We start from the raw sequence: 26,798 nt of genomic DNA on the forward strand, positions 1-26,798 counted from the left end.
TACATATATTATGTAGAAAATATCTGTTGCTCACATGCTTTCTTGTAGTCTGGGAATGTGGCTGAGAGGACAAACTACTGGTGGAGCTGATTAGTGTAAAGTCAGTAAGAATCAATAACAGACTTATTCTTCAGTGGATTTGACTTTGATGATATAACTTACAGTTGGTTTATGTACCTGGTGTGAAAATGTTGGCGAGAGTTTGGAAACTTGTCAAGTCATCTGTCCTAAATTGGAAAATATGATACTCTAGCTACCACCATGACAGTAAAAGGGAGGTTATATATGACACATTTCTTTCTTAGGGAAAATTAAGGAGATCTGTCTGAACGCTTTATGGTACTTGGACAAGAGTCCAGTGTTCTTTCTCTTACATAAATATGCACAATTCGACTGTGGTGAACTTCCTAGAACTGCTTTTAAAAACAAAGTCTGATAACTTTATAATCGCCAAGAACTAAGAGTGCAAAGCAGCTCCTTGGCCAATAGAGAGTAATAATCCCCACAGGACTTCAAAGAGAAACAAAGAAACTGCTGTAAATTTTACATTAAACTTGTATAAGATCATATCATTAGTGTTTAAAAATAAAGGCTACAGCACCAAAAATAGGGAAAAGGAATAGATTTTTTTAAAGTATATAACAACCTCATCTTTAGTACCCTGCAGCCTTCTTACAGCACAGTGGTCAATGTGGACATATAAATTAGGTAATCAAATTAATCTGTCTCCTTAATCAGACAAGCTAAATAAATAAATAGATAAACAAGGAACAAAACTACTTAACTGTTTTTTGTGTTTATTTGAACATACTAGGATTAAGTGGAATAGATGCATCAAGCAGTCGGAATTTTTATATTTGTTTTGGACGGCAAACACCAGTTGAAAGGAGAAAGTAGAGAGAAGGCATATGATAAATGTGGGTGAAATAATTAATGGTAGTTCAGGATAAAAGTCATCTGTTGTCTGGACAACATTTGGAAAAGAGAGAAAAGAGGGACTTTGTTTTTGGCCTCTTACTGACATAGTGGGAACACGAAGAAGGCTCTTTTAATAGAGGGCCAATCGACTATTTGTTTAGGTTCTCTATAACTGAGAGCTGATGGTGCTAACGGCTGCACCATCATGCCTCCAGTACACCATACTACACCTCCAGTGTTTTATGTAAGCAGATGTCTGGGGGACAAAATGATTCAAAATAACAAATCTGAATTTTCCATATTTATAGTCTAGAAACAAGCTGTGCCTTAAATACAGTAGCTGTAGTAAAGTCATGGGGGGAATGAGGGGAATCTTGACTATTTGAAAGCAATTGAGTTATGCTTTTCACTGAGGCTATAAATAGTTGAAGCTAATTTATAATAAGTGTAGCGTAAGTGCCACAGTACTTTGTACACTGCTGATTTTACAACCAACAATTTTAGTGTTAACAGACTATATAAGAAATGAAAAAGAGATGTTTTTAAGTCCCAACTGGAGGAAGTTTTCTCCTATTTTATGCTGAAGTACAGTGACACTTAAAAAGGCTTTCATGAAACTCTATCCATTCATCCATCCATTATCTGCCACTTATTGGGGTCGGGTCACGGGGGCAGCAGCCTAAGCAAGGAGGCCCAGACTTCCCTCTGCCCAGCTACATTTGCCAGCTCTGCAAAGGGGATCCCAAGGCGTTCCCAGGCCAGCTTAAGGATATAATCCCTCCAGCGTGTCCTGGGTCTTCCCCAGGGTCTCCTCCTGCAGGGACGTGCCCGGAACACCTCACCAGGGAGGCGTTCAAGAGGCATCCTAACCTGATGCCCCAGCCACCTCAATTGGCTCATTTCAATGTGGAGAAGCAGCAGCTTTACTCTGAGCTCCTCCTGGATGACCGAGCTTCTTACCCTGTCTCTAAGGGAGAGCACGGTGACTCTGGGGAGGAAACTCATTTCAGCTGCCTGTGTTCTTTCGTTAATGCCCCTCAGTTCATAACCATAGGTGAGGGTAGGAGCATAAATTGACAGATAAAATGAGAGCTTTGCCTTCTGGCTCAGCACCTTCGTCACCACGACAGACCGGCACAGAGTCTGCATGACTGCCGACACTGCACTAATCCGCGTGTCGATCTCATGCCCCATCCTTCCCAAACTTGTGAACAAGACCCTGAGATATTTAAACTCTTCCACTTGAGGCAGGACCTCAGTCCTGATCTGGAGAGGACAATCCACCCTATTCCAGCTGAGGACCATGGTCTCAGATTTGGAGGTGCTGATTCTCATTCCAGCTGCTTCACATTCTGCTGCAAATCACTTCAGCAAGAGCTGGAGATAATGACCAGATGAAGCCAGCAGGACCTCCTGGACCCCTGAATAGACCTTACCAAGGAGGGTGAGGAGTGTCATCCCCCTGTAGTTGGAGCTTACCTTTGGTCCCCCTTCTTAAAAAAGAGGAACCAGCACCCCAGTCTGCCAGCCAGAGGCACTGTCCTCGATGTCCATGCAATGCTGCAGAGATGTGTCAACCAGGACAGTCTCACAGTCTCCTGAGCCTTAAGAAACTCTGAGCAGATTTCATCAACCCCTGGGGCTCTGCCACCAAGGAAATTTTTAACCACCTCAGCGACCTCAGCCCAGGTGATGGGAGAGTCCACTTCTGAGTCCCCCAGCTCTGCTTCCTCATCAGAAGATGTGTTGGTAGGATTGAGGAGGTCTTCAAAATATTCCTTCCACTGACTCACAACGTCCCAAGTTGAGGTCAGCAGCTCCCCATCTCCACTGTACACAGTGTTGACGAAGAACTGCACCCCCCTCCCGAGTAGCTGGATGGTGGACCAGAATTGCCTCGAAGCTGTGCGGAAGTTGTTCCCCATGGCCTCGCTGAACTCCTCCCATGCCAGAGTTTTTGCCTTGGCAACAGCTGAAGCTGTATCCTTCTTAAACTGATGATACCCATCAGCTGCGTCCAGAGTCCCCTAGGACAAAAATGCCTGATAGGACTCCTTTAGCTTGATGGCATCCCTCTCTTCAGGTGTCCACCAACGAGTTCTGGGATTACCTCTATGACATGCAGCAACAACCTTACGGACACAGCTCCGGCTGGTCGCCTCAACGGTAGAGACACGGAACACAGCCCGCTCGGAATCAATGGCTGTGTCTCAATCAGCGCACTAACACTACTTGGCACACTATGTTTCAGTGCGTAGTGCGTTTACACTGACTTTTGTTCAAAAAACTCAGTGCACTGAAAGTACCCGGATGCTGCCCTAAACCCGCCCATAAATGCAGTGTGGAACGATGGACACTTCGCGCACTAAATCGACGCCATTTTGCTGACGTAGCGGAAGAGGATGGACTTTCCATCAGTTTACCAGGTAAATAATGGCTTTAATAATGGAGTTTAACGCCGGTCCAGGTGGGGATTCATTTGTATAAATGTAAGTATTAAATTGTTCCGTTATGATTGTGATGTATACTGCAGCCTGCAAATCTATCCCTGACGACAGTTATGGATCTGATCATTTGTCAGACTCGGTAGTTAGCACCGTAGGTTAGCACAATGTTAGCAGTTTTTATCCGCTGTAGTGGACGTAAACAGGTTATATGTGTTATAAATGATAAATGTTATAGTTTCTGTATGTTCATTCATCCTTGTTGAACGTCCAGATGAAGCATTGTGTACTAACACCGATATAGCGCCTGTTTTTAGAGAGCGGTCCGTTACTATGGTTACCACTGATGCCATAAATCTGCATCGTATCGTCAGATCTGAACTGCTGAGACTGAACGAGAAGATATAGATATAAAATAAACATAGTAGTGAATTTAGTTGGTATGATTATTAGAGTGCAAAGTGTGAGGTGTGTAACTTTCTTCTGCATGACTCCACCTCGTCTGTCCCTGATTGAAAATCGATCGAGTGTGTGTGTGTGTGTGTGTGTGTGTGTGTGTGTGTAGTTTACGTTCTTACGTTACCTTCTTTATCAGATAAGTAAACAGTTTTTGTCCTAATGAACTCTCACACACTTGCTTGTCTCCATGACAGGTAAAGAATAACCAAATTACTAATCTGCCATTGGTTGCATGTCATTTTCATGCAAATCTTATTCAAATGAGAATATTCTAGAAATCTAACAACAGTCCAGCCTGTCTTTATGTGGTGGGAATTTACTGGCTACTGAAGTGCTGTGTCATTGAGAGTAACCTCAGGCTGCTTCCTATAATTTAGATAAGGGATAAATGCTCAAAAAAAAAAAAAAGGGGGGGGGGGACTCATTTTGATATTTCAACCCTGGCACACAGTACTCTGTCAGATAATGGAAAATTTAAGTTGTACATTGTACCAAGAATAGTTAACTAATGATTGAAAACTATTACATACATTTGTCCGAGTTCACAAAGTGAGAGAAAATGTCTTCCCCATTCTGTTTAAAAAAAATTTTTTTTTAAAGTTTCTTTGATAATAATTTTGATGGTTCACATGTTCATTAGCATTGCAGTACATCATTCTCCTCCATCAATGTGTTAATTACGATATGAAAATCCATACCACTCTACATTTGCAATTCCTAATACACAGAGAAGTATAATTGGTCTTTCCAATTATGAGTTGAAATATAAAGAATTCAAAAGAAGAGCTTTACTTCTATGAAGAACACTGGAGTGTATCTGGGGCACAAATGAACAAAGATGTGTGAAGAGGAAGGACCATAAACCTTAGCATTGAATAAAGGATGGTGTACTGAAGTAACACACCTTCTCTACGTCTTCCATCTTAAGAACACATCCTGTCGTAGTGTTCTAGAAAAGGTTAGTCTTTCCACTCTTCCCCTTTCATGTAAAAGAGATCATACAAAATTTAAAGCCCTGGTGTCTGAAAATAATTCCCATCTAATGTTGCGCTATGTGAATGCAAACAACTGTGTGGTGCGCTCTGGCGCCTCACCGTTTGAGGACGTTATTACCCCTACTGAAGTGGCGGAGTGTCACAAATGTGAAAATGTCAACTTCTTACACGAGTTGGAGTAATAAGGTACAAAACAAGATGATACATAACTCTTTCCTTTTTGATGCCAGAAAGTTACAAGCATGCCCTCTGTGTATTTGGTACCATGTAGGGGTGGGCAATATGGCTTTAAAAAGGTTATATTATGATATTTTCCTGAAATATCTCAACAGCTTGCCATCTTTGGTTGAATGACAAGATAAAGCTTCAGCAATACCTTGTTGCTTTAGTTTGGCTCGTTGTTTGCTTACAATCACTGAAATCGCACACAGTTTCATCTTACAGACACACACACCCATATACTCGCACACACGCAGACATATATATTTATATATACATTTTTTTAAATACATTTTTTAACTATTTCTTAATCATAGTTCCACGTGTTGCTAATTGAAGAACTAATTGTTTTTGTTTTTTTTTTAACATATGAGGAAAATCTTTTTAAACTTATCAGCTGAATATAGTCTGCTGTTGACTGGAGTCACTTTCTCGTAGTTTTTCTGAGTGCAGATAAGTTGTGCTGACTCTATAGATATGATTGTTTTGCAGATTATTATCATAAATGTGTGTGTGAATGCTTGTGTGCCAGTGTGATGTGCATGTTAAACTGATGGTGATCTTGTTTTTGGTTTAGAAAACACCCTTGGGATGAAGAGGAGATGGCAGGCACACAGCTGAGTCCACTCCCACCACAGTGGGAGTGTGTTGGTTGTTAGACAACGATGGGCATAATGAGCACCTTCTGGCAGCTGAATGTTTTCTCTCTCTCTCTTTTTCTCTGCCTTTCTGACTGTTTGTTTCCTCATTCGTGCTTGCGTAGACAGAATATGTAGTTTTAAAATTGTTGTTCATGTTTTGTAGTTCCATTTATAGCTTTATCCCATAAGAATATATTATTATTCACCACAACAAAGTTCAAACAAACAGTCCCCCCCCCCTCTCCCCAACACACACACACACACACACACACACACACGCACACACACACACACACACACACACACACACACACACACACACACACACACACACACACACACACACACACACACATGATTCAACTCATAGCAATGTGATTCACATTATTCATGTATTTATTTATTTATTTGCTTTTTTGATACATGCAGCTGTATTTTTGTTTTTATGGGACTTCATTAAGCCTTGTTTATAGCCTGATCCAATCACCTAACACTCCTCAAGCTTATTGCATATTTATACTGCAAGAATAAGGTGGTTTTGTATTTATTTATTTATTTATTTTTAGATATGTGATGTTGCCTAATAAAACTTGATCTGTCTTAATAACAATGAGGACTGTGCATACTTGGTAACAGCTATTTGAACACTTTTATGTACTGTTGTATTTGCCATTTTGTCTAGAAACAGCATGTAGGTGCAGTGTAGAGAAAAGATTAAGTTCTGTTCGACGGTGATATCAACTTCCTTTACATTGTTGCTCTGCTTTCACAGAAAAATAGTTTAGTGTACATGAGATTAACTTATGCTGGGAGAAATGTGCACACGTGGTGTTATAGGGTTGACGGGAGCAAAAAAATGGATTCCAAGTGAAATATCTGGTTCAATGTGGCATAAAGGAGCAGGTTTCTGGCTCGCCCACTGCCACTGTGTTTTTATGTGCGACAGCTCTCCTGGCAGTGGCATCCTAAGTCTGCCAACATCATCTTGACTTGCAACTGAGCTTAACATCATGAAGAGCAGCACTCCGCCATGTGTGTGCCTGCTGATTAAGCATATGTTTAAATGATCCTCTTAAGCTTCAATAAGTCATAATGTCAATCAATTTGTATTTCACTAGTTGGGGTTTTTTGTATTTCAGTATTTAGAACTTAAATAAGGGTCTTTTTGTCTTATATTTAATGACATCTCTGCCAGGTATATCACCTTGTTGACGCCAACAGTCATTTCTTTCCCATTTTAATGTATGTGCATTATTTTTAATGTATTGAGCATTATTTGAATAGTAAAACAGCTTAAACTGATGCGTATTTTTACACATTAATGTTGAAACCAAAAAAAAAAAAAAAAGAATTGTTAAAACTATTAGTTACATATTAGCTGGCATGCACAAACATGCTAAACCATACAGTATTGGACAAATAGCAGAAATATTGCACCCAGTTACATTGCAGTCATAAGTACAGCTTCGGTGTTCTTAATAAAATAAATGCAGGCGAGTTCTGAATTGAAGAAATACTGGTAGAAAATCTTTAATACATATGGCTTCATTGTGTTGTACGCAGCACTGTGATACATGCTTAATAACCTTTTCCTGCTGGATTGCAAAGTCACTTTGTGTTGCAGTCAAGTACTGGCTTTATGTGTGTTTTTTACTCATTCCTATTACTTTATACAAAAATAACACAACTCCCTTTGTCTACAGATGACCCAGCAGAAGCAGACTTGTGGTTGCTGAACAGCTGCACAGTGAAAAACCCTGCAGAGGACCACTTCAGAAACTCGATCAGGTACTTGAAATAAAAAGCAACGGACACAATACAAGCAAAAACACCTTGCCTATGTGACTTCACCTAGCTAATTTAAAGAAGTTATATGTTTATGAGTCGTTGGTAAAACTATCTGAGTTGAATAAACCATTTTGATATATTCTGTTAAGGCTCTTGTATGCCAAATTCACAACTGGCTTTCAGAAACATCTTCTAGCAGTTTGGTGTGTAAGCTATCTGCAAAGTTGGATCTGGCTACTCATTCAAAGAGGTCTTTCTGATTGGCTGTTCAGCCGAACTTACCCCTCATTGTTGAATAACGTAAATATAGTTCTACCCCCTCTTGCGCTTAGGTGTTATGTCCCTGGTTAGACCTGGATGGCACATTCTGGTTTGATTTTTATTGTCCACATGCTTCTTACATAAGACCTACCAAGAAAAGCCCCTTTGTTGCTTGTTTTTGAAGGAGTATGTTTACTTTGACTGCAGTTCCACTTGTTCTAGGACCATATTTTAACCATCAACTGAAAGATGAGATACATACAGTATGTGATGGTTGTGTGCATAACTGGGTTGTTGAGTGATTTTTTTTTTTTTTTTTTTTTTTTTTTTTGCTGATTTGTAAATTGAAATAATTTGGTCAGTTTAAATATGATTTGTCAGGAAACATTAGCTCAACATCTCAGTTGACTGAGATTCATAGAAACAGAGCAAGGAGACATAAATCTTGAAACTATATTTAGTTGTTTGTCCTCAGTATAGCCATGAAAGCAGTAATTTTGCTTTCTTATAAAGTCGATGCCTGTGTTATGTGTGTTAGATTTCTTTTTTTTTCCACCAGGGTCTGACAGATTCCACCTACTTACTTTTCTACCCATCACACGCTCTTAGAGGGAGAAACACACACATTTGCATAAACACAGAGAAATTAAGCTAGAAACTGTTTTGCATTTTGATTAATCACTCTCCGTGAGGAGCGCATGCACCTGGTGAATATAACCCTTTTGTTTGAGACTGCTAACTGGTGGCTTGGTGTAAAATCAGGTTTTTCTGGGGAGCTTAACAGAGTACTGTTTTGAAGAATGACATATCTTCCTTGACTACAAATAAAAGCAAATAACATCAATCAAATGTAACAAAGTAAATATGTTACAAATGATATATTAAGTATTCGTAAATAAAATGTCAATTCGTCTTTATATTTAGTTTCACGGTTTCACCTTTTAAAAAAAAAAAAAGTATTTCATGTAAATAAGCACTAAACTGGTGACAGGTTCCTCATGTCTTAAACCCTTTTTCTCCCTTAACTGAAAACAGCGCATGTTTGTGTTGCACTGCTGTGTATTTGTCCACGCTGCGACCATCTGCGTAAGAGCATCAGAGCTAGAACCTGGAAGACTTGATGAACTTTCAGAGAAATGGAAACAGCCTTGTAAATTGTATATGATGCAAAGATAAACATGATCGGACTTCCCGGCTGTTTCCAGTCAAAGTGGGCAAACAATAAAACTGACATGACTGGGATGACTTGACAGATGAAATACCCTATATTATAGAAAAAAGGTGAAACAATTTATAAGGGTTTTCTACGTCTAGATTGTCGTTTGTGTGTGTGTGTGTGTGTGTGTGTGTGTGTGTGTGTGTGTGTGTGTGTGTGTGTGTGTGTGTGTGTGTGTGTGTGTGTGTGTGTGTGTGTGTGTGTGTGTAAAAAACTGATACCTCCACTGAATTCCTCTTGTAGTAGTGCGTAGTCTTTAGTATGTACTTAAAACCAATCCGTAGAACTTTTCTTATTCACAGCCTTTTTTTTTTAATTGTTTTGTTGATTTTCAAAAGATCAAGAGAGAGCAATCACCCTGTCTTATTTCTGCTGTGGCATCCTGATACTCACATCTTCCTTTTACTCCTTTTGTCATACCATTTCTTAAGAAAAAAGAAGTCACTTAATGTCAATTGAAAAGCATGAAATAATAACACACTTCAAGACTTTGAAAATGTCCTCCTTGTTGGTGCCAAGGTTTTCTTTGACAGGAAATCACCCAGCTGTAATGCTAATGCAATTAATGTTCTATTCACTGGAAAAGACAGACACAAACATACACACACGCTCACACACACGGTTTTTGCCTCTCATCACTTGCTACTTGCATGGTGGGGGCAAAGTGAAGGGGGGTACATGGTTAGGGAAAATCCACATGCCCACTTGTCATTCCTTTTTTCATTCTTTAATTTTTAGTTCCCTCTCTAAATATGATAGATGTTGAAGAATGAACAAAAAAGGGGGGGAAAAAAAGGAGGCGGCACACGGACTTCCTCGCGCTTAGTCACACACTGGTCGTTATGCCTGCACTGCCTGGCACCATAAACTCACACTTTCAACTTTCAAAGATCAACAGATTTGCACAGGCTGGTCATCATGCCTGGAAGCATTACATTAGCAGAAAACCTGCAGACTTTTAAATAAATCAGACCTTCATGGACAATTGGTGCAACCACAATGTTCCTGCATTCACAAACTGGTTAGTCACGGGTGGACCTGCACACAAACTGGTAGAACTACTGTACACAAAGCTTTAAAATGTTTACAACTACATTATACAAATGTATCCCTGTTTCAACACCCCTAGCTTCCAATAAATGGATCCAACAGCCAATGAAGTTCTGCATAGTGACTGCTTAGTTTGAGCCAGATGTGTTGGAACAGGGATACATGGAAAAGCTGCAGGAAATATGCCCTTGAGGACCAACTTTAGACACCCCTGGTGTAAAATTTGCATAGGATGGGAAAAACCTGATTCCACACCAGTATATTGTAAATGTAAGAGATTTGAGTAGGATCACAGATTGGTAATTTCATCACTCCAAACAATTTGACACAAAAGCTGATAACAGTATTGTTAGTACTGTTAGAGAACAGCATGTTGCAAAAAAAAAAAATCCTTAAACATTCAAAGGTTTTACATGTACATTCAAAATGTTAGAGAATTTCAGGTCAAGTTAATCTTTAAAGTTTTATTTTGTATTTTAGGTTATTTATTTTTATTACAAAAAGTAATAACCCTAACTTTTTGTGAGTAGTGTATTTATGTATATGTGTACTTTCTGCATACTTAATCTATGTAAGTGAAGGGTTGTGTTTAAGTAAATGGTAGTGATTGTGTTTCATATTTCATTTTTAAGACTGCACTAGAACCTCACTTGAAACTAGGTTCTCATTCATCATTCAGTACAACTGTTTGCACTTCTTCTTTATATCTGTAAGTTTTCTTTATATACAATTCAAGTCAATGGGAAAATTGGTCCTAACTTGAACTGTTAGTGTATGTTGTTAGCTGTAAGACAAACACTTTTATATTTTTGTAACATTTACTTATATCAATTAATGGACAATATACCTCTTTAAAAAATCTCTGACCTAACACAGTCCCTGGTTCTTCAATAACAGTTTGGTGTTTCACTCGTGCTCCTATTCTGTGAGCATGGAATGGAAACTATTCAGAATGATGGAGGTGCTTCTCTATGGGAACCTGGATGTGACACCATGTCTGTGACAGATTGGTTGAGCCAAGCTCTGGGCATTGCCCCCCACCTTAGATTGCCACCGCCAACTACCCACTATCTACTCATTCTGGACAGTAAACCCAACGTTCTTTTTCTAACTTCAGCTTGTCTTCACCATGGGCAATATAGCAAACACTCCTAGATGACATTAACAACTCCGGACACAAGCAGCAGTGTGACAGGGAAAGACACTAAACAGGATCTGACTTACCACACTGTCAACATGATGTGAGCTGAGCCACGTCCAGTCTGTAAAACTGCACAAATTTGCTTGGTGTAGTCCAACTATTCACTGACATTTGTTGAACTAACTGCATGTTGTAATGGACTCAGCAGAGGCAATGGAAAGGAAAATCTGCTGCATTTACTGCCACTTTTAAAAAAAATTTCTGCTGGCTGATGACATAAAAGCTGACATTATAAAACTCTCTGCTGCTTTCAGCCACCTGAAACCACGTGTTATATTTCAACAAGCTGTATGCAGTTGTAATATGCCACATCTGGGACATTATCAGGGAAGGAATCAGTAGGATTACCAAAAACAAAATGAACTAGAAAAGGACTTGGAGAGTGCAAACCTCCGCCAAGCACAATGTTAAAGAATCCCTTAAAAAAATTCCCAGATCCAAACGATGATCCGGATCAACACCAAAATGAAATCAGTTCTTCCTTTTCATATTTCCAACAACTCCTGGAAATTTCACAAAATCCATGACTCTTTTTGGGTTACCTTGAACATTAACAAACGAACAGATAAACGCCGGTAAAAACATAACCTCCTTGGCGGAGGTAACAGTGAGCTAAAATGACTAAGCTATACTGTATGCTGTTAGTTTTAGCTCTGCGAAAAAAATCTGTCAAAATCAGAATTGTTAGATTTCTGATGAGCAAAATGTGTCTAATAATACTCAACTGTCAAATGTCAACTGATAAACTGGTTTGAGATGTTCTTCAGTTACAACAGTAAATTACTGGTAAAATTATTGGGGTTCCTTGTGTATTACAAATTAGCTTAACGTGCTTATGTCATGAGTTCATCAGACTATGGTTAAATGATTGAGACTGATAGAAATGTGACAGTCTTGATACGACTGTGTCAAAATATCCCCCAATGGTTTAAAAATGTGGGACTTTGTCTAACTGTCTCACACACACACACACACACACACACACACACACACACACACACACACACACACACACACACACACACACAAATGTTGATATTAGTAATCACATAAGTAACAATCAGTGTGATAGTAAATGAGTTAAAGGGGTTTTGAAATATGAGCAGAGCTCTTGACAGTCTTTTATTATAGTCTGTAGAGACATAGTGAAAAGATGCTTTATTACCTCTGGAGAACTGGGGCTTAGTTGGCATCTATGCCAAGAGTGCGGCGCTAAATAGTTGATTCTGTGCATGTGTGCATGAGCTGTCAGGTGGATGGATGCCTTGGCAGCTTGTGCAAGGGTGGTTTTTTTGTGTGCAAGTTTCCCTGTGAGACAATGCCATTAGATATGCATGAACCTTTTTTTTTTTAAAAATATTGTATGCATTGTGTGAATGTGTTTGAGTTAGTGTTATTTTCTGTTATTTTTAACAGCAAGATTTAACCACAAAAATTAATTTTTGGTTAAATCTGTACTGCTGCCAGAGATTTGTGTTGCTCCTTTTTATTGGAGATTTTGCATTTTTACTCAATGTAGTAATAGACTATTAAGGTGATATCAAAACTTTGTGAAGCATTATTTATTTTATAATCGATTTTTGATGTGTAGTATTATTTTTCATACTGTAATTGTTATTGCTGTTGGGATTTTTTGAAGTGAAACATTTGTCTTTTTGGTCAGAATGTGGAGGCGAGCTCAAATGTTCACTCTGCCCTACTGTTGACTTTTCAGTAGATTTTCTTCATTAAGAATTCACTAAATAGCATAAACTGCTAATAGAGAAACTTCTGGATGCAAAAAAGTCAATTAGTATGGATATTTAGATATGCATCTGTGTGCATTTGAAATGCTGAAATCTATAGAGTAATTCAATGTCAGAGACCTCTCAAATCAATAAATGCTGAATACATTAAAGAAACAGTTGCTCAACAGCATGTGATTAAGCTGCCCTGTATTTGTGCGAGTGTGTGTTAGATTTCTCTGCTTGGCTGTTTCTGGTAATTTGTATGATCAAGGGAGTCTGTGCTAAATGAATTAGATCCCAACTCTGAGTTCTGGAAGTCTGTTTTGTAAATACACCAATTCCCACATTGTATTTACATTCATTTCAATATGATTTGAATATTCATGAACCAACCATAAGAAAAAGAAAAATCATTGTTAATTAAAAAGGGACTCAGAGCACGCAGAAAAAACTTTTAGAACTTGCGCTTTTATATTTATAGCAGATGTGTAAACTGGGTTGTGAGTATGTTTCTAAAGACTACATGATGGGTTATCTCAGTACTGTGTTGCAAAAGCTCCTTGAAAATATACCATTGTTGAATGTAAACATTATACAGCTGATTTGCAAATAAAATATATCAAAGTAAAGGGGAGCTGCTTTACATATGTGGTATAGTAACACAGATCCAGTTTCAAGATAAAACTGGTGTGAATTAAAGACCTTTATGCCCCTCTATGATTGTGTGGATTCCAGTAACAGTCAAAAAAGCAGTTTACTAAATACAGTGATGGTGTTTTGTTTGTTTGTATTACGAGTAGATGAGTTTAGGTTTTGCTAGTTTTTGTGGGAACAAGATTCAGTTTCCCTCTAAGGTAACATTTAAGCTCTGATTTAGTCGGGCTGCACCATTATGGCAAAATGATCATCACAATGCTATCTCCGTTATTTCCTTCATTCATTTCTTTTAGTGAAGTAAAATGAGTGTTTTTTCTATTTTTACATTAAAAATTAGATGGCTTGGATATTCACATTTAGCTACATTTTGCTTCATACTAATTTACAAATCTTTACATGAAAATTAAACTAGACCTCCTCATTCACCTGGTTTTACTGCTCTGAAAAAAACTAAATTGAAAGCCACCTGTCATTGTGTTAACAGATTAGAGTGATAGCAGTATAATGTTATGATAATGTTATGTACTTCACAGCAAGACAGTCAACAACTGTAAAACATTCAGTCCAATTCAGGTTCAAGTGAAAGCTGGAGGCCATCCCAGTAATTAGCAGGCGAGCGGCAGGATACACCCTGAACAGGTCGCCAGTCCATCACAGAGTCAACATTAATCATTTATTTATTAGTTGTTACATTATCGCTGACCTGCATCTTGCTATGTGGGTGTTGACGCCACTTTCACAAGCAGATGGAGCATGATTTTTATAACTTTGAGAAACTGAAAACTTTGGGAAACTGAAAATAAATGCTTATGTGGTGCAGAATCCCAACATTAATTGTGGTCATAAAGGAGAAATTAGGCTTTCAGATCAAAATCAAAACTCAAAGAAACCCTCACACCTGTGGACTTTGCAACTGTCATCCTTAGTGAGTTTGATTATACGAGCTGACATTCATTTCAGAAACAACTCTTTGTGGACCAGGATGAAAGTTTAAGTTTAAAGCAGGTCAGCTGAGTCTGTTTCAGTTTAATTCCTGGAAATAACTTGTTGTTCTTGCAGCTCTAATTGTGCTCATATTCTCCTGTTTAGCTAAAGGAACAAAAAGTCAATGCCCCTTTGTTAAAACCCTTGTGTGGTCTACTGGGAAAAGGGGGTGGCAACGCACAATTGGCAGGCACAGTCTTTTAAAAAAGATGACTGATTTATTTGTGATTTATTAGTGCTTAAATGACAAACAATCTTGTCTCTTTCTGTACAAAAAAGGGAATCAAAGGCACAGCTTATCGTTGGGTGACAGGTCAACAACGCAACAGACAAATTTAAGACAAAAATAGTAAATCCAAAAGAAAACCAAAAATTCTGTAACACTACAGCCAATATCAATCAAGATGATAAATCAAAGGAAAGCCAAGTGATCTGCATCTCTACAGCAAAGAAAAGCAATTAAGACGGCACACACAAACCCTCCAGCGACCAACTGAACTGTAATTGCACTCAAGCAACATATACAATGGGAAAGTGTGCCTCAGTCTGACAAAGCTGCCCAGGATGAAGGTGATCAGGTGCTTTTATAGCCAGTTGTCATCATGTCTGGCTAATCATAGAGATGTGTTGACACAGGAAGGCAGAGTCACAGGCACAGAATCAGCATCCAATCACCTGCAAATACTGGCACAGGTTTATTTACATGAGTGCCCAGCAAGAATAGGGACTTATAAGAGAAGATGTACCATCGCAATGAAATCATGGCAAAAGTTGCAAAAATATCTTGTCATTCCAAGGAACTGCCTTAAAGTTTTCTGAAAATCTGGTACAGGGAAAGTGGTAATTGCAGCAATTTTTGCCCATCCGGGTGCCCTTTTCTTTGTCCTATCTACCTTCCTAAATATGTTGTGGTTGCCTTACCAAAACCATATAATCCTAAGTGTAGTTAAACAGCATGTTCACAAAAAGAACAAAAACTTCGGAAAGGAAGCACAGAAACATGTTCTTCCCAAGTAGCAATATGTCATTGAGAAAAGCAGTATAATTTGATACATCAAAGGTGAGTTGGCCCAGCAGGCGCCATGCAGTGAACCCACAGGCCCGAGGACCACCTATAACATTCTGGCAGAGCTCCGTTCAGGACCCGGTGGGACCAGCTGAAAAGCAATGAGTCCTGAGGAGCTTTGTGAGCTGCAACCAAAACAAATAGATAGATAATTTTTGCACAACATCGACTTTACCATCTGGCGCCATCTCTCCAAGGTGCCCTGATTTTCAGGATGGTAGATCCTAAAAGTACATGTTTGGTGTAGCTTGTGTAGTACTTGCTTAAACACTTTCGACATGAATGTAGTTCCTTGATTTGTCTGAATTCCCGGTAAAGATCAAACATTGAGGGCTGTAACACCCTTCATAGCCTTATGAACAGGTATGCAAGTTATGCGTATGTGTCATGATGTGGTGTTTTGTCTCCTGAGTTCTGATTTCCTGTTTTGGTTTGTAGTTTTCCTTGTTTAGTTCTCTGGTGTCTAGGTTCCTGTCATTAGTTTCACCTGGTTTGATTTTCTGATAAGTTTCACCTGTGTCTCGTTGTGTTCTGTGTATTTATACCCCTCAGTTTTTGTCTTGAGTTGCTGGTTCATTTAGTTAGTTTTGCCCTCACTTGGTTCTGGAATTAAAATCTTGTATGGTTCCTGCATCCTGGCTTTCCGACTCCTGCGCTACCGCCACTGTGACAGTATGTTGTCACAATGGAACTGTTTTTTTAAACTAAATACTTTATGGAATATTGCTTAGCAACTTTAATGTTAAAATATATAATTAAAATGGTTTAACAATTCTATTTTTTCAAATTTTATTGAACAGAAAAAGTCGAGTGCAAATTCTGGGTCATACAGTGTTTTATGGCCTGATTTGCTTCTAATTTGTATTCCTACACAGGGAGCATGCATTTAATATCAGATGATCATGTATGTTGAATCATTGGAAGCAAAAAACGTGATGAAGCTTAACATTCATTTAAGTGTGCAGCCCCATGATTTACTACCAAAGTACTCTTAAAAAAAAAATAAAAATAAATAAATACATTTGAGGAGTAAGTATTTTGCTTTGTACAATTTAAAGATAAAACATTTTTGATGTATGTAACTCTTACATCCATTTCAAATTTTGGCCAAGGGAAGAGCTTTGAGGTCTGTGATCAGACTTCTCACCAAAAACTTTATGAAGGTTGAGCTCGCATACATGCCTGGAGTTTATGCTTTGATTTTATTTCATATATTCTGAGCAGAATTATGGACTGTGCATATGCATTTTTGCCCTTAGGTACATCTGTTGATTACTAAGATACCCACTGAAGCAGGGCCAGTTATTTTATGTCATTGATTTTAGACCACATGTTTACTAGAGTGGCAAGAAATGCTTTGCAAATATAATCATTAAGGTGAACACGTTTGCTGAAATTTGATTTAAATGTGTTTGCCCACTTCACCACATGTATATCTTTTAGTGGGCTAACAACTCTTAACGTTAAAGTTTCTCAAATGAAAAATAATTGAATAACAAAACCTGATCTTCTGCTTTGGTAATGAACTGACTGGTGACCCCAGAAAACCAAAATGCAACCCAGCTTTACAGAGACATATTCATAAATTTAATTTTATGTAATCAAAAATTGAATTAGATTTGTCCCAGTTCCAACGTATCTGCCCAGACGGTTTGTGTGTTTTTTTTTCTGTTCTACTTTTAATGTACTAAATTGCCTTAAAGTTACTTGTTTTAAATGGACTGATGTATAGATGCAAGTGACATTTGGGCCAAAAATGTTGACTTTTCATCAGGACATCACAACAAGGTATAAACAGTCTGAAATCTGCTGTGTCCTTTCAAGTTGTTTACTAAGGGCAGTTGTTTCATGTCTGTGTTTCAGAGCAGCAGACAAACAGGCATGGATTTGTATCTGGCTGGACACATACACAGTGCTTGGTGCCTGGGGCTGGTTTTAGTACAACCCAGGGATTGGCATTTAATCTGTCAGTTCTACAGGGCATTAGCCTACATTTTAGGTTACACAGACACAAAAATAGTCAGACAGAGGGAAAGACAGGCTGACAGATATAGAGTGGAAGAGACAGGGACGAAGAGGGAGTTATGGAGAATGTAGCCGAGTTCAGGTGTCCTGTGTTGGCTTTGCTGAGCCTTGGGCTGAGTGAGAACCACACCATAGCCTGGGATGGCCCATACATGCCATTGTTGTTGCATATTTTCTTTGCTCTATGGTTCTTTCGTGTGCTCCAGTTTTCTGTTTAAGATTTTGTTGTGTAGTTGTTCAATATGTTTTCTAAAAAGAGGATACTTTAAGCTGCTTCCACTGCCCCTTTTTGTATATTTTGTTTAGATATTTTTGTTTTAATGTACTTGATAATGCATCATGACACTGCTTATCACAGGATAGTTTTCACAATTAAAACAAAAAACATCAACATTTAAGAGTAACAAATAGAAATCTGAGAAGATTAAACAGTCTGCCCTTTAAAACAACCTCCATTATGTTTTTTCTTTTTTTATAGTTTTGATTGTGCTCTTTTATTCTCCTTGTTCAGCATAAATCTCTTTATTTCCCTTTTGTGAGTGATGGCAGATTTCAGGATGAAATGCATTGCAGTAAAACATGAGTCAGTGAGTTCAAATCAGACCCTGTTTTACACTGATTTGGTCAAACCAAACAAGGCTTCAAAAGGACATCTTTCCGGTCACATCTAACTGGCATATCAGAAGTTAGGGCCATTGTTGTGGTGCTATGAAAACACAAATGCCTGACAAAGATTTTGATAGTTTACTTTGATGTAGACAACTCTGTTGGATTCCAGATTCCCAGGGTAACTATGATCAGTCTCTCACAAACAACCTCTCAACTGGACATTAAACAGTTATCATTAACAGTTATTTAACAGAATGTACTGACAGCAAATCACACAACAAATCACAGAAAAATTACCAATGAAAATTAAATGTATCAACCCATGGAGGTCTGGACTTGAAGTTATACTCAAAATTAAAGTGTAAAAACACACTACAGGCTGATGCAAATTTGTTGTAATGTCCTTGAAACAAGTCAAAATGAAGCTCAGTTGTGTGTGTGACCTCCGCGTGCCTGTATGATCTCCCTCAACACCTGGGCATGCTCCTGATGAGCGGTGGATGTTCTCCTGAGGGATCTCCTCCCAGACCCGAACTAAAGCATCCGCCAACTCCTGGACAGTCTGTGGTGCAACTTGGCGTTGGTGGATAGAGCGAGACATGATGTCCCACATGTGCTCAATTGGATTCAGGTCTGAGGAACATCAATGATCTCATGTTGCAGGAACTGCTGACACACTCCAGCCACATGAGGTCTAGCATTGTCTTGCATTAGTAGGAACCCAGGGCCAACCGCACCAGCATATGGTCTTACAAGGGGTCTGAGGATCTCATCTCGGTACCTAATGGCAGTCAGGCTACCTCTGGCGAGCACATGGAGGGCTATGTGGCCCTCCAAAGAAATGCCATCCCACACAATTACTAACCCACTGCCAAACCGGTCATGCTGGAGGATGTTGCAGGCAGAACGTTCACCACGGTGTCTCCAGACTCTGTCACATGTGCTCAGTGTGAACCTGCTTTCATTTGTGAAAAGCACAGGGCGCCAGTGGTGAATTTGCCAATCTTGGTGTTCTCTGGCAAATGCCAAACGTCCTGCATGGTGTTGGATTGTAAGCACAACCCCCAGCTGTGGATGTCGGGCCCTCATACCACCCTCATGGAGTCTGTTTCTGATTGTTTGAGCAGACACATGCACATTTGTGGCCTGCTGGAGCTCAATTTGCAGGGCACTGGCAGAGCTCCTCTTGTTCCTCCTTGCACAAAAAAGAAGGTAGCGGTGCTGCTGCTGGGTTGTTGCCCTCCCACGGCCTCTTTCACATCTCCTGATGTACTGGCCTGTCTCCTGGTAGCGCCTCCATGCTCTGGACACTACGCTGTTACACACAGCAAACTTTTTTGCCACAGCTCACATTGATGTGCCATCCTGGATGAGCTGCACTACCTGAGCCACTTGTGTGGGTTGTAGACTCCGTCTCATGCTACCACTAGAGGGGAAAGCACCACCAGCATTAAAACATGACCAAACCGTCAGCCAGAAAGCATCGGAACTGAGAAGTGGTCTGTGGTCACCACCTGCAGAACCACTCCTTTATTGGGTGTGTCTTGCCATTTGCCTATAATTTCCACCTGTTGTCTATTCAATTTGCACAACAGCATGTGAAATTTCTTGTATATATATTGGTTATAAATATATATGTGTGTGTGTGTGTGTGTGTGTGTGTGTGTATATATATATATATATGTATATGCGCGTGTATATATATGTATATATATTATATATATATATAATATATATATATATATATATATATATATATATATGTATATGCGCGTGTATATATATGTATATATATTATATATATATAATATATATATATATATATATATATATATATATATATATATACACACGTGCGTATATATTTAATTTTTTAATATTTTATGCATCAATGTGTTTAAAGACCAGGTGTGTATGATTTTCTTCTATTTGCAACACCTGCATAAACTTTTGAGATTACAGCAGTGGATATTTTTATCCATTTTATCCATTTGTTTCCTACATTGCAGAGACCAACTGCAATTTCATAGAATGTTGAAAGTATTTACCACAATAATTTAGAAAGATAACCACTTAAATATGTAGAACCTGATTGTGAGTGGTTATGTCCAATGTTGTGCTGTTCTTTGAACAATCCTCTATGATGAGAGGAATCTAAGCCTTTTGTGGTTTGTGATTATGAAGGACTTGGAGAGCACAGGGGCAAAATGAGAAACGATTGAAAGATGGGACACATGTTTTTTAGGTGGCTGTTCCTACTTAAAATGACAGGTGATGACAACAGCTCAGCTCTCAATTAATTGAATATTTTTCAGTATGTGGACCTGTAGCAACAGGACATCTATTAGTTATAGTTTAAGGGATCCCCTGATGGAGATTTGATAATGTGCAGATTTAAAAGAAAAATTAAAATTTTTCTTTGAGTATAAATGCATACAGTAGAGACAAATGAGTCATTTTATGTGCTTTTTGATATTTTATTCTACATTCTTATTTCATTTTCATAAAAATATGAGCATAAAAACATAGCTTTCATTCTGTGTGTACATATTGCTGAATTCTACTGACTAACAACCTGTTACATCTGCTCTACAGCTTAGGACTTGCTGATTTTACTTAATTATTAATGTGAGAATATTCAGTGTGGTAGACACTAAAGATATACTCACACCTGATCAAAGCAGTGCATAGTATTATAAGCCTTTTGACCCTCAAACTAAAAAACTGGAAAACGAAAGAATAGTTACCACATTTGTGTGTTTTGATGTGTGACTCGGGGTGTTTGTGCTTGAGTGAGCCTCAAAATAAATGGCTGCATAATCACTGCCTGTCACATCGTGCTTTCCTTATAAGTTTTTTTTTGTACAGCAATCACAAACAACTCCCTCTTTCATCTGCTTAGATGGCGGAGCTCTCAAGGCACCCCACTGGGCTCCTGTCTTTTTGCTTACCCCCAGTTGTGGACTTAAATTCTACAAAGCCAGGTTAATATAGGATTACAGATAAAGAGGGATCTGTAGCCCTGTGTTTTGCATGTAACTGGATCTCTATATTCTAGATTTTTCAAAGTTAAATAATTTGCATTAATCAATTTTGCGGAACTCTATGGTCATAGTAGCCATTTCAACCTCCATAGGAATGTTAAGATAAAAAAAAAAGATTAAAATAAAACACGTGACCTGGTCATGAAGGAAGAGACAGGACAAATAAAATATTTTCTCGGTCTATTATTCCACAACTCAAAGAAGCACTGTTTTAATTTAATAGTTTTGAGTTGGAATGTTTTAAAATAACACACCACAAGTTAAGGAGTGACTTACTTAAACGGATGCCTTTTTAATAGCGCCACAGGTATGTGTTGCATATTTAATGACCCAAATTAAGCTGTAGCTATAATACTGTCACAAGTGCAGCCTTATGAATCTATAACTGTCAAGATGTCAGTATTAGTAATAGACAAATAATTCAGTCAAAATTGACAACAGTATATAAACAAACTCAGTCAGCGCAGACAATAGTAGTGACCTGTGACAAAACAAAGAAAACAGAACACCTAAGAACACTTTTATAATAAAACAAGTTATTGTCCTTATACAGTTACTTCCATGTGTATATCATGCGGTAGAGTTAAAAAGTGGTATTTACTAACTAAATATTTGATTAGTAAACATTTGGTGCTTCACTTTTATAAATGTTTTATATTTTAAAGGAGACGTTTGTGGTTATTGAGTATATGCATCGTGATAATTGCTGGTTGCGAAGGTCACTGCTTGGATTTCTGGCCTTGATTTTCTGCTCTGTGCATGTTATATCCGTCAGAGATTGACGCATAAAGACGGACTGAAACTATAGTTTTTAGTTCTGAAACTCTCTGGTGATGCCCTGCAGGTAATGCTCTACTGAATAATAATAACTGACAACAGGAACGCTTCTGCCAAAATCCAACAAAAGGATGTACATACAGAATTATGTTTAAGAGAACATACTTCTGAGTGGCCGGTTTTTTTCTGAATAAAATGGTTAAAGTGGTACATCTCAAAAATGTTGTTGGTGGTGTATATTATATGGTGGTGTATAAATGGTGTATATTATGGCCAACCATCAGTGATAGTGAGTTTTAACTTAAAAAGTGAGTTGTTGTTTTTTTTTTTTTTAAGTTGACAGCCCAAGTAAATTCAGTTGACAAAATGAGTGGTTATTTGATTAAATAACAGAAAACATGTTAACATTGTTGACGTAAATCTTAAACTTCTGAAGAAAGTGATGTCTTATTAGTGGATGCCGTATGTGAATAATTCCTCATATTTTAATAGTTACTGAAAGACTAAGCTCTCTAGAGTTAGTAATTTAAATGGGTTTTTTTTAAGTAAAATAATAATATTAAATAAACTATATATTATATTGATACCAACTAATAAAAATAGACCTTATCTGCTATGCACAACATTTGAATGTAGTCCCAGTATTATAACCATTTTACCTGCGTTGCAGTCAATACTCCCAATAGTGGCTTAATCAGTTTTTCATTAACTATAAGCAACATAGCTATGTGCAAGTATTGTATAGTGTTAGTTTTTATGCTCCTATAAAGAAAAAGAAATTGGAGTTTAAAGCAAATTACTCTGCATCTTATTGCAGGTAAAAATAAGCAATTAGTAAACACAATGTTCCTGGCAGAAGGTAATTTCTACTCAAAACGAAAGTATTTCTAATCTCTTAGTGTCCTATAAATGATGATAAATGACTTTTCTTCAGCCAAATGTAATGCGATTGCTGGAAGGTATTACTTTGTAAGGTGTTCACCCAAATACTGGACATCAGTGACTGATTTAGTATTTGTTACAATATGGGACAAAGTCAAGGACGGACAATTGAAGACCAAGTTTAAAAGGAAAAAACAAAGAGTGAAGCAACAGGGCAGAAGTTTGGAGATTGAGGGACAATGTCAGCTGTAACAAAAAGACATTAAACTACAATATGTTAAGATGTGAAGTTTCTGCTGGAGGCTGACTGGATGTTGTTTTTAATTGGCCTGTAAGTGATGTTTTCCTGTGAGAGAACTAACATTGGTGAATGACGGTGCTTGTAATACTCATTATGTTGTTTGATAAATCTGCAGTGACCCTGATAAGGTCACGCTATAGGGATCAGAGGTCCATCTAAATGTTCTGGAGGTTATGCTCCCAGTAGCAAGTGATGAATCACCTGGATGGCTCTGTGGGACTTAGTAGATGCTATGTATACATATGTGTCTGTCTGTGTGTGTAGTCCAGAGAGTCATTGACCGAGATACCTAGTGTAGAACCTATGTGTCATTTTCCCAGAAAAAAGTCATATCAGAAGGTTCATATTGGGCTTTGTTCTGTTTTTAGGTTGTGTCTGCAAACTTAATTTATTGTATTTTGTATAATATTTTCTCTTTCCTTTTTTCCCCCAGTGTTGTGATCTTTTTTACCACCGTATGACAACTATTATTGCCTCTTAAAGTCACATTTTACTTCTCTGTTCTCTCAGCTAGTAAAACCTTAGTGTGCTTTCTTGGAAAAGAACAAAGTGGACTCCATTTCTGATTAAGTTATTTTCAGAGATAAATCCTCACAATATGGACAATATTTGTCTGTCAGTGTTTTTTCCTTTTCACATTTATATCATACTTGATTTGAGAGCTTTTGTAACAGGAGTAAACTGAAGATGTGCACAGTGTTTTGCATATTTCACATACTGTAATTTTTTGCTATTTTGCTACATATAACAAAAAACCCATCAGTTATTTCTGTTCCATTTTAATTTAATTTTGTCATTTTGAACAAAGCAATATATTCAGTACTTTATTTTGAGGTACTGAGAAAGCTGGAAGGTAGAGAAATGTCTTTTGGATGTTCATGTGTTGTGCACTGAGGTCTTTTTCCGGCAGGTAATTTTTCCTCAGCAGGTGTTGATTGACTTTCACAAGGTCACACTATTACCTCTGTCTGTCTGTCATTCTCTCCCCACTCATCTTCTCTCCACATTCACTCACTCTCATGATCTCTAGGTCACTCTAGTGACTAGTTTTCACCTTTATTTTATCACCTTTTGCCATGGGATTTCTCTCATTCTTCTGTCTTTGGTTCCACATGTCTCTTTCCTGGGACAGTAACACACTGTTGTACAACACAACATACTGGGACATATAACTAAATTATTTTATGGAACAAGTATATCTACCTGATGGACAGATAAGAAAAGGAAAGAACATCTATATCTCTCTTATCTCACTCGTATAGTTTAATTTTTGTAATTCTGCTGCTATTATCATTTGTTTCTTCCAATGTATTTTTGTATTTTTAAGTTTGGTTACTTGTTTTTATAAATTTCTATATACTTATTATTTGTACAGGTTGCCTTTCCAAATATGGTGAGGTTCTCATCACTCATCATGCTGCCTCATTGGTCTGTGAGGAATTTAAACTCCCACGATCAGAGCTATACCCTCACGATACACTCTCTCAAATAATAATTGTGCTCCTTTCTGTATTTGGCAGAGATGTAACATCATAGAACAGCAAAAAAACTGTTTTATTCTTCTACTTCTTCTGGTGTTTTTGAATAGATGTCAACAACTTCACAGGAGCGCATTAGCGCTTCCATCAAAACTCTAAATTCAACTAAACTTGGGACTGCCCACTTGTGCATGAAGTGACTTAACAGCTGAGGCAACATAAAAGATGCACGGAAGTGTGAGGGTATTGATGTGTGACATTTGTAAAAACTGATGTCCCTTTTTATGTATGTAAAAGAGCATAAATGGATCTTTAACAGGCTTGATTTGGAAAGCAAAGCGTTGTTAGCCCAATTTACAGGCCTAGTTGTTTGCTAATAATGACTAAATTCATATTAGTACCAATAATTAACCTGCAATAAAGTAATAAGATAATTATTTTATTTTATCATCTCTGTGACTGTTTATTTGGCAGACAGATACTACATAACCCCTTTCAGACGAGGACTGTGAGGCACCTTATTTGGAATGAAATGTATAAAAAGCAGAAGAAAAAGATAAGGGGAAATGTGGATATTGGGGTGTAAAGTTAAATTAAACTAAGATTTTTAGTTTTCTCGCTAGAAAATTTTTGACTTTTGTTTTACTTCTATTTCTTTGTATTCCTTGTATTACTGCTGTTTTTCCATTTTAGTTCTTAAATTTCTATGTTACAGCTACTTTTTAAATTCCTATTTAGAAGATGAGAATGATTAAATTTGTTTAAAAAATTCAAAGTGACAATTGAAAACTTTTATATGTCTGTCAATCCTTTTTAAAAAGAAAAACTTATTAGCACTCGATTAGAAGCTTTTATCAGATTAAAGTAAAGGAACAAATGCCACATGCTTGAATTACTGACCAACTAGCTTTGATGAGGAGTCTTCATTTCGTCATTCTAACTGTAATGTTATGTTCCAATCACACTGCACTTGTGTGTGATGGAGAGGCGATTGTAAGAGACTCGCAACAGTTTTGGCTTTTTTGTGTTGTGTTACTAATGGCCCACAGCAGTTTCTGTAATAAATCATAAACAGTGGATTCTACTTCACAGAGCCTTGTTTAGGGACTGTAGTTTTTTTTCAACGGAAGATCAGCTATTATATAAAATAAATTTGCAATATTTTAATGTATAAATAGGTGCTGATGAACCTGTTTACTGTCTATCTGTAATCAAACCAAACAAGTACTAAAAAATAGTAACATACATCACTACATTATATCTGCAAAACCATTTTGTTTAAGTAAATCTGAACACATTTGAACTGTGTTGGGCTACTGAATCCACCCACATCATCCTGGGAAGCTCCACCCACCTGTCTTTTACATTTGGCAAGTGTATGTCGGCTATTTTATCTTTCTCCCACCTTTGATTCAACACATCAGTTTCATATTCTGTTAAAGTATTCTCCTTTTCTAAACACTTCTGGTGTGTTTTATCATTGTCATTTGGAGTAAAATTGAAGCATTTAATTCTTTTTTTAAATCAATTGCATGTTTATTAATGGGAGGGAAAAAGAAAGAGCTACACTCAGGTCCAAGTCAGTTAGGATGTATCAAGGAAAGATCCTTAGGAACAGCATCTTACGTCAAATATTTTTGTGTCGACATAGTCTCCCAGCTTTGGTTGTATGCCTTCTTTCATTATGAAATTTATTCAATCACTTGTACATGATGCTCCAGCTGAAGGCAAAAATGTGTGCTTGTATGTTTTACTTACAGCCATCTCAAAGCTTTTTTTATTATGTAGAACTGAGATGGTAGTCTGTCTTTGTATATCTCCTAAAATTTTATTAGATTAGGGTACTGATGGTTTTATTTAGTAACTGAAGATAGGAAAAAAAAAGTTATTTCAAAATTAAACTCATCTGACAGGTGGTATATGGAAAGTACTGTACTGACCCTCTTCTGCTGCACTGACAATAACATGATTAAACACAACACCTGCTGCACTGCTCCTTTTTCAGTGTCTCTGTACCGAAGGAATCAACCGATTCGGTGACATGAAAAATAAAACC

General features: G+C 37.7%; 1 protein-coding gene across 1 annotated transcript in view; it reads left to right on the top strand.

Moving 5' to 3' along the window:
• cdkal1 (CDK5 regulatory subunit associated protein 1-like 1) overlaps positions 1-26,798 on the top strand; it is a 242,924-nt gene that overhangs the window by 32,483 nt on the left and 183,643 nt on the right. The window contains exon 4 of the mRNA XM_079240730.1: positions 7,380-7,464. Coding sequence (XP_079096856.1) covers positions 7,380-7,464 — 85 coding nt within the window. The remainder of the gene's footprint in view (positions 1-7,379; positions 7,465-26,798) is intronic.

Source organism: Telmatherina bonti, assembly GCF_933228915.1.
Source record: "Telmatherina bonti genome assembly, chromosome: 5".
In the NCBI taxonomy this organism is placed as follows: domain Eukaryota; kingdom Metazoa; phylum Chordata; class Actinopteri; order Atheriniformes; family Telmatherinidae; genus Telmatherina; species Telmatherina bonti.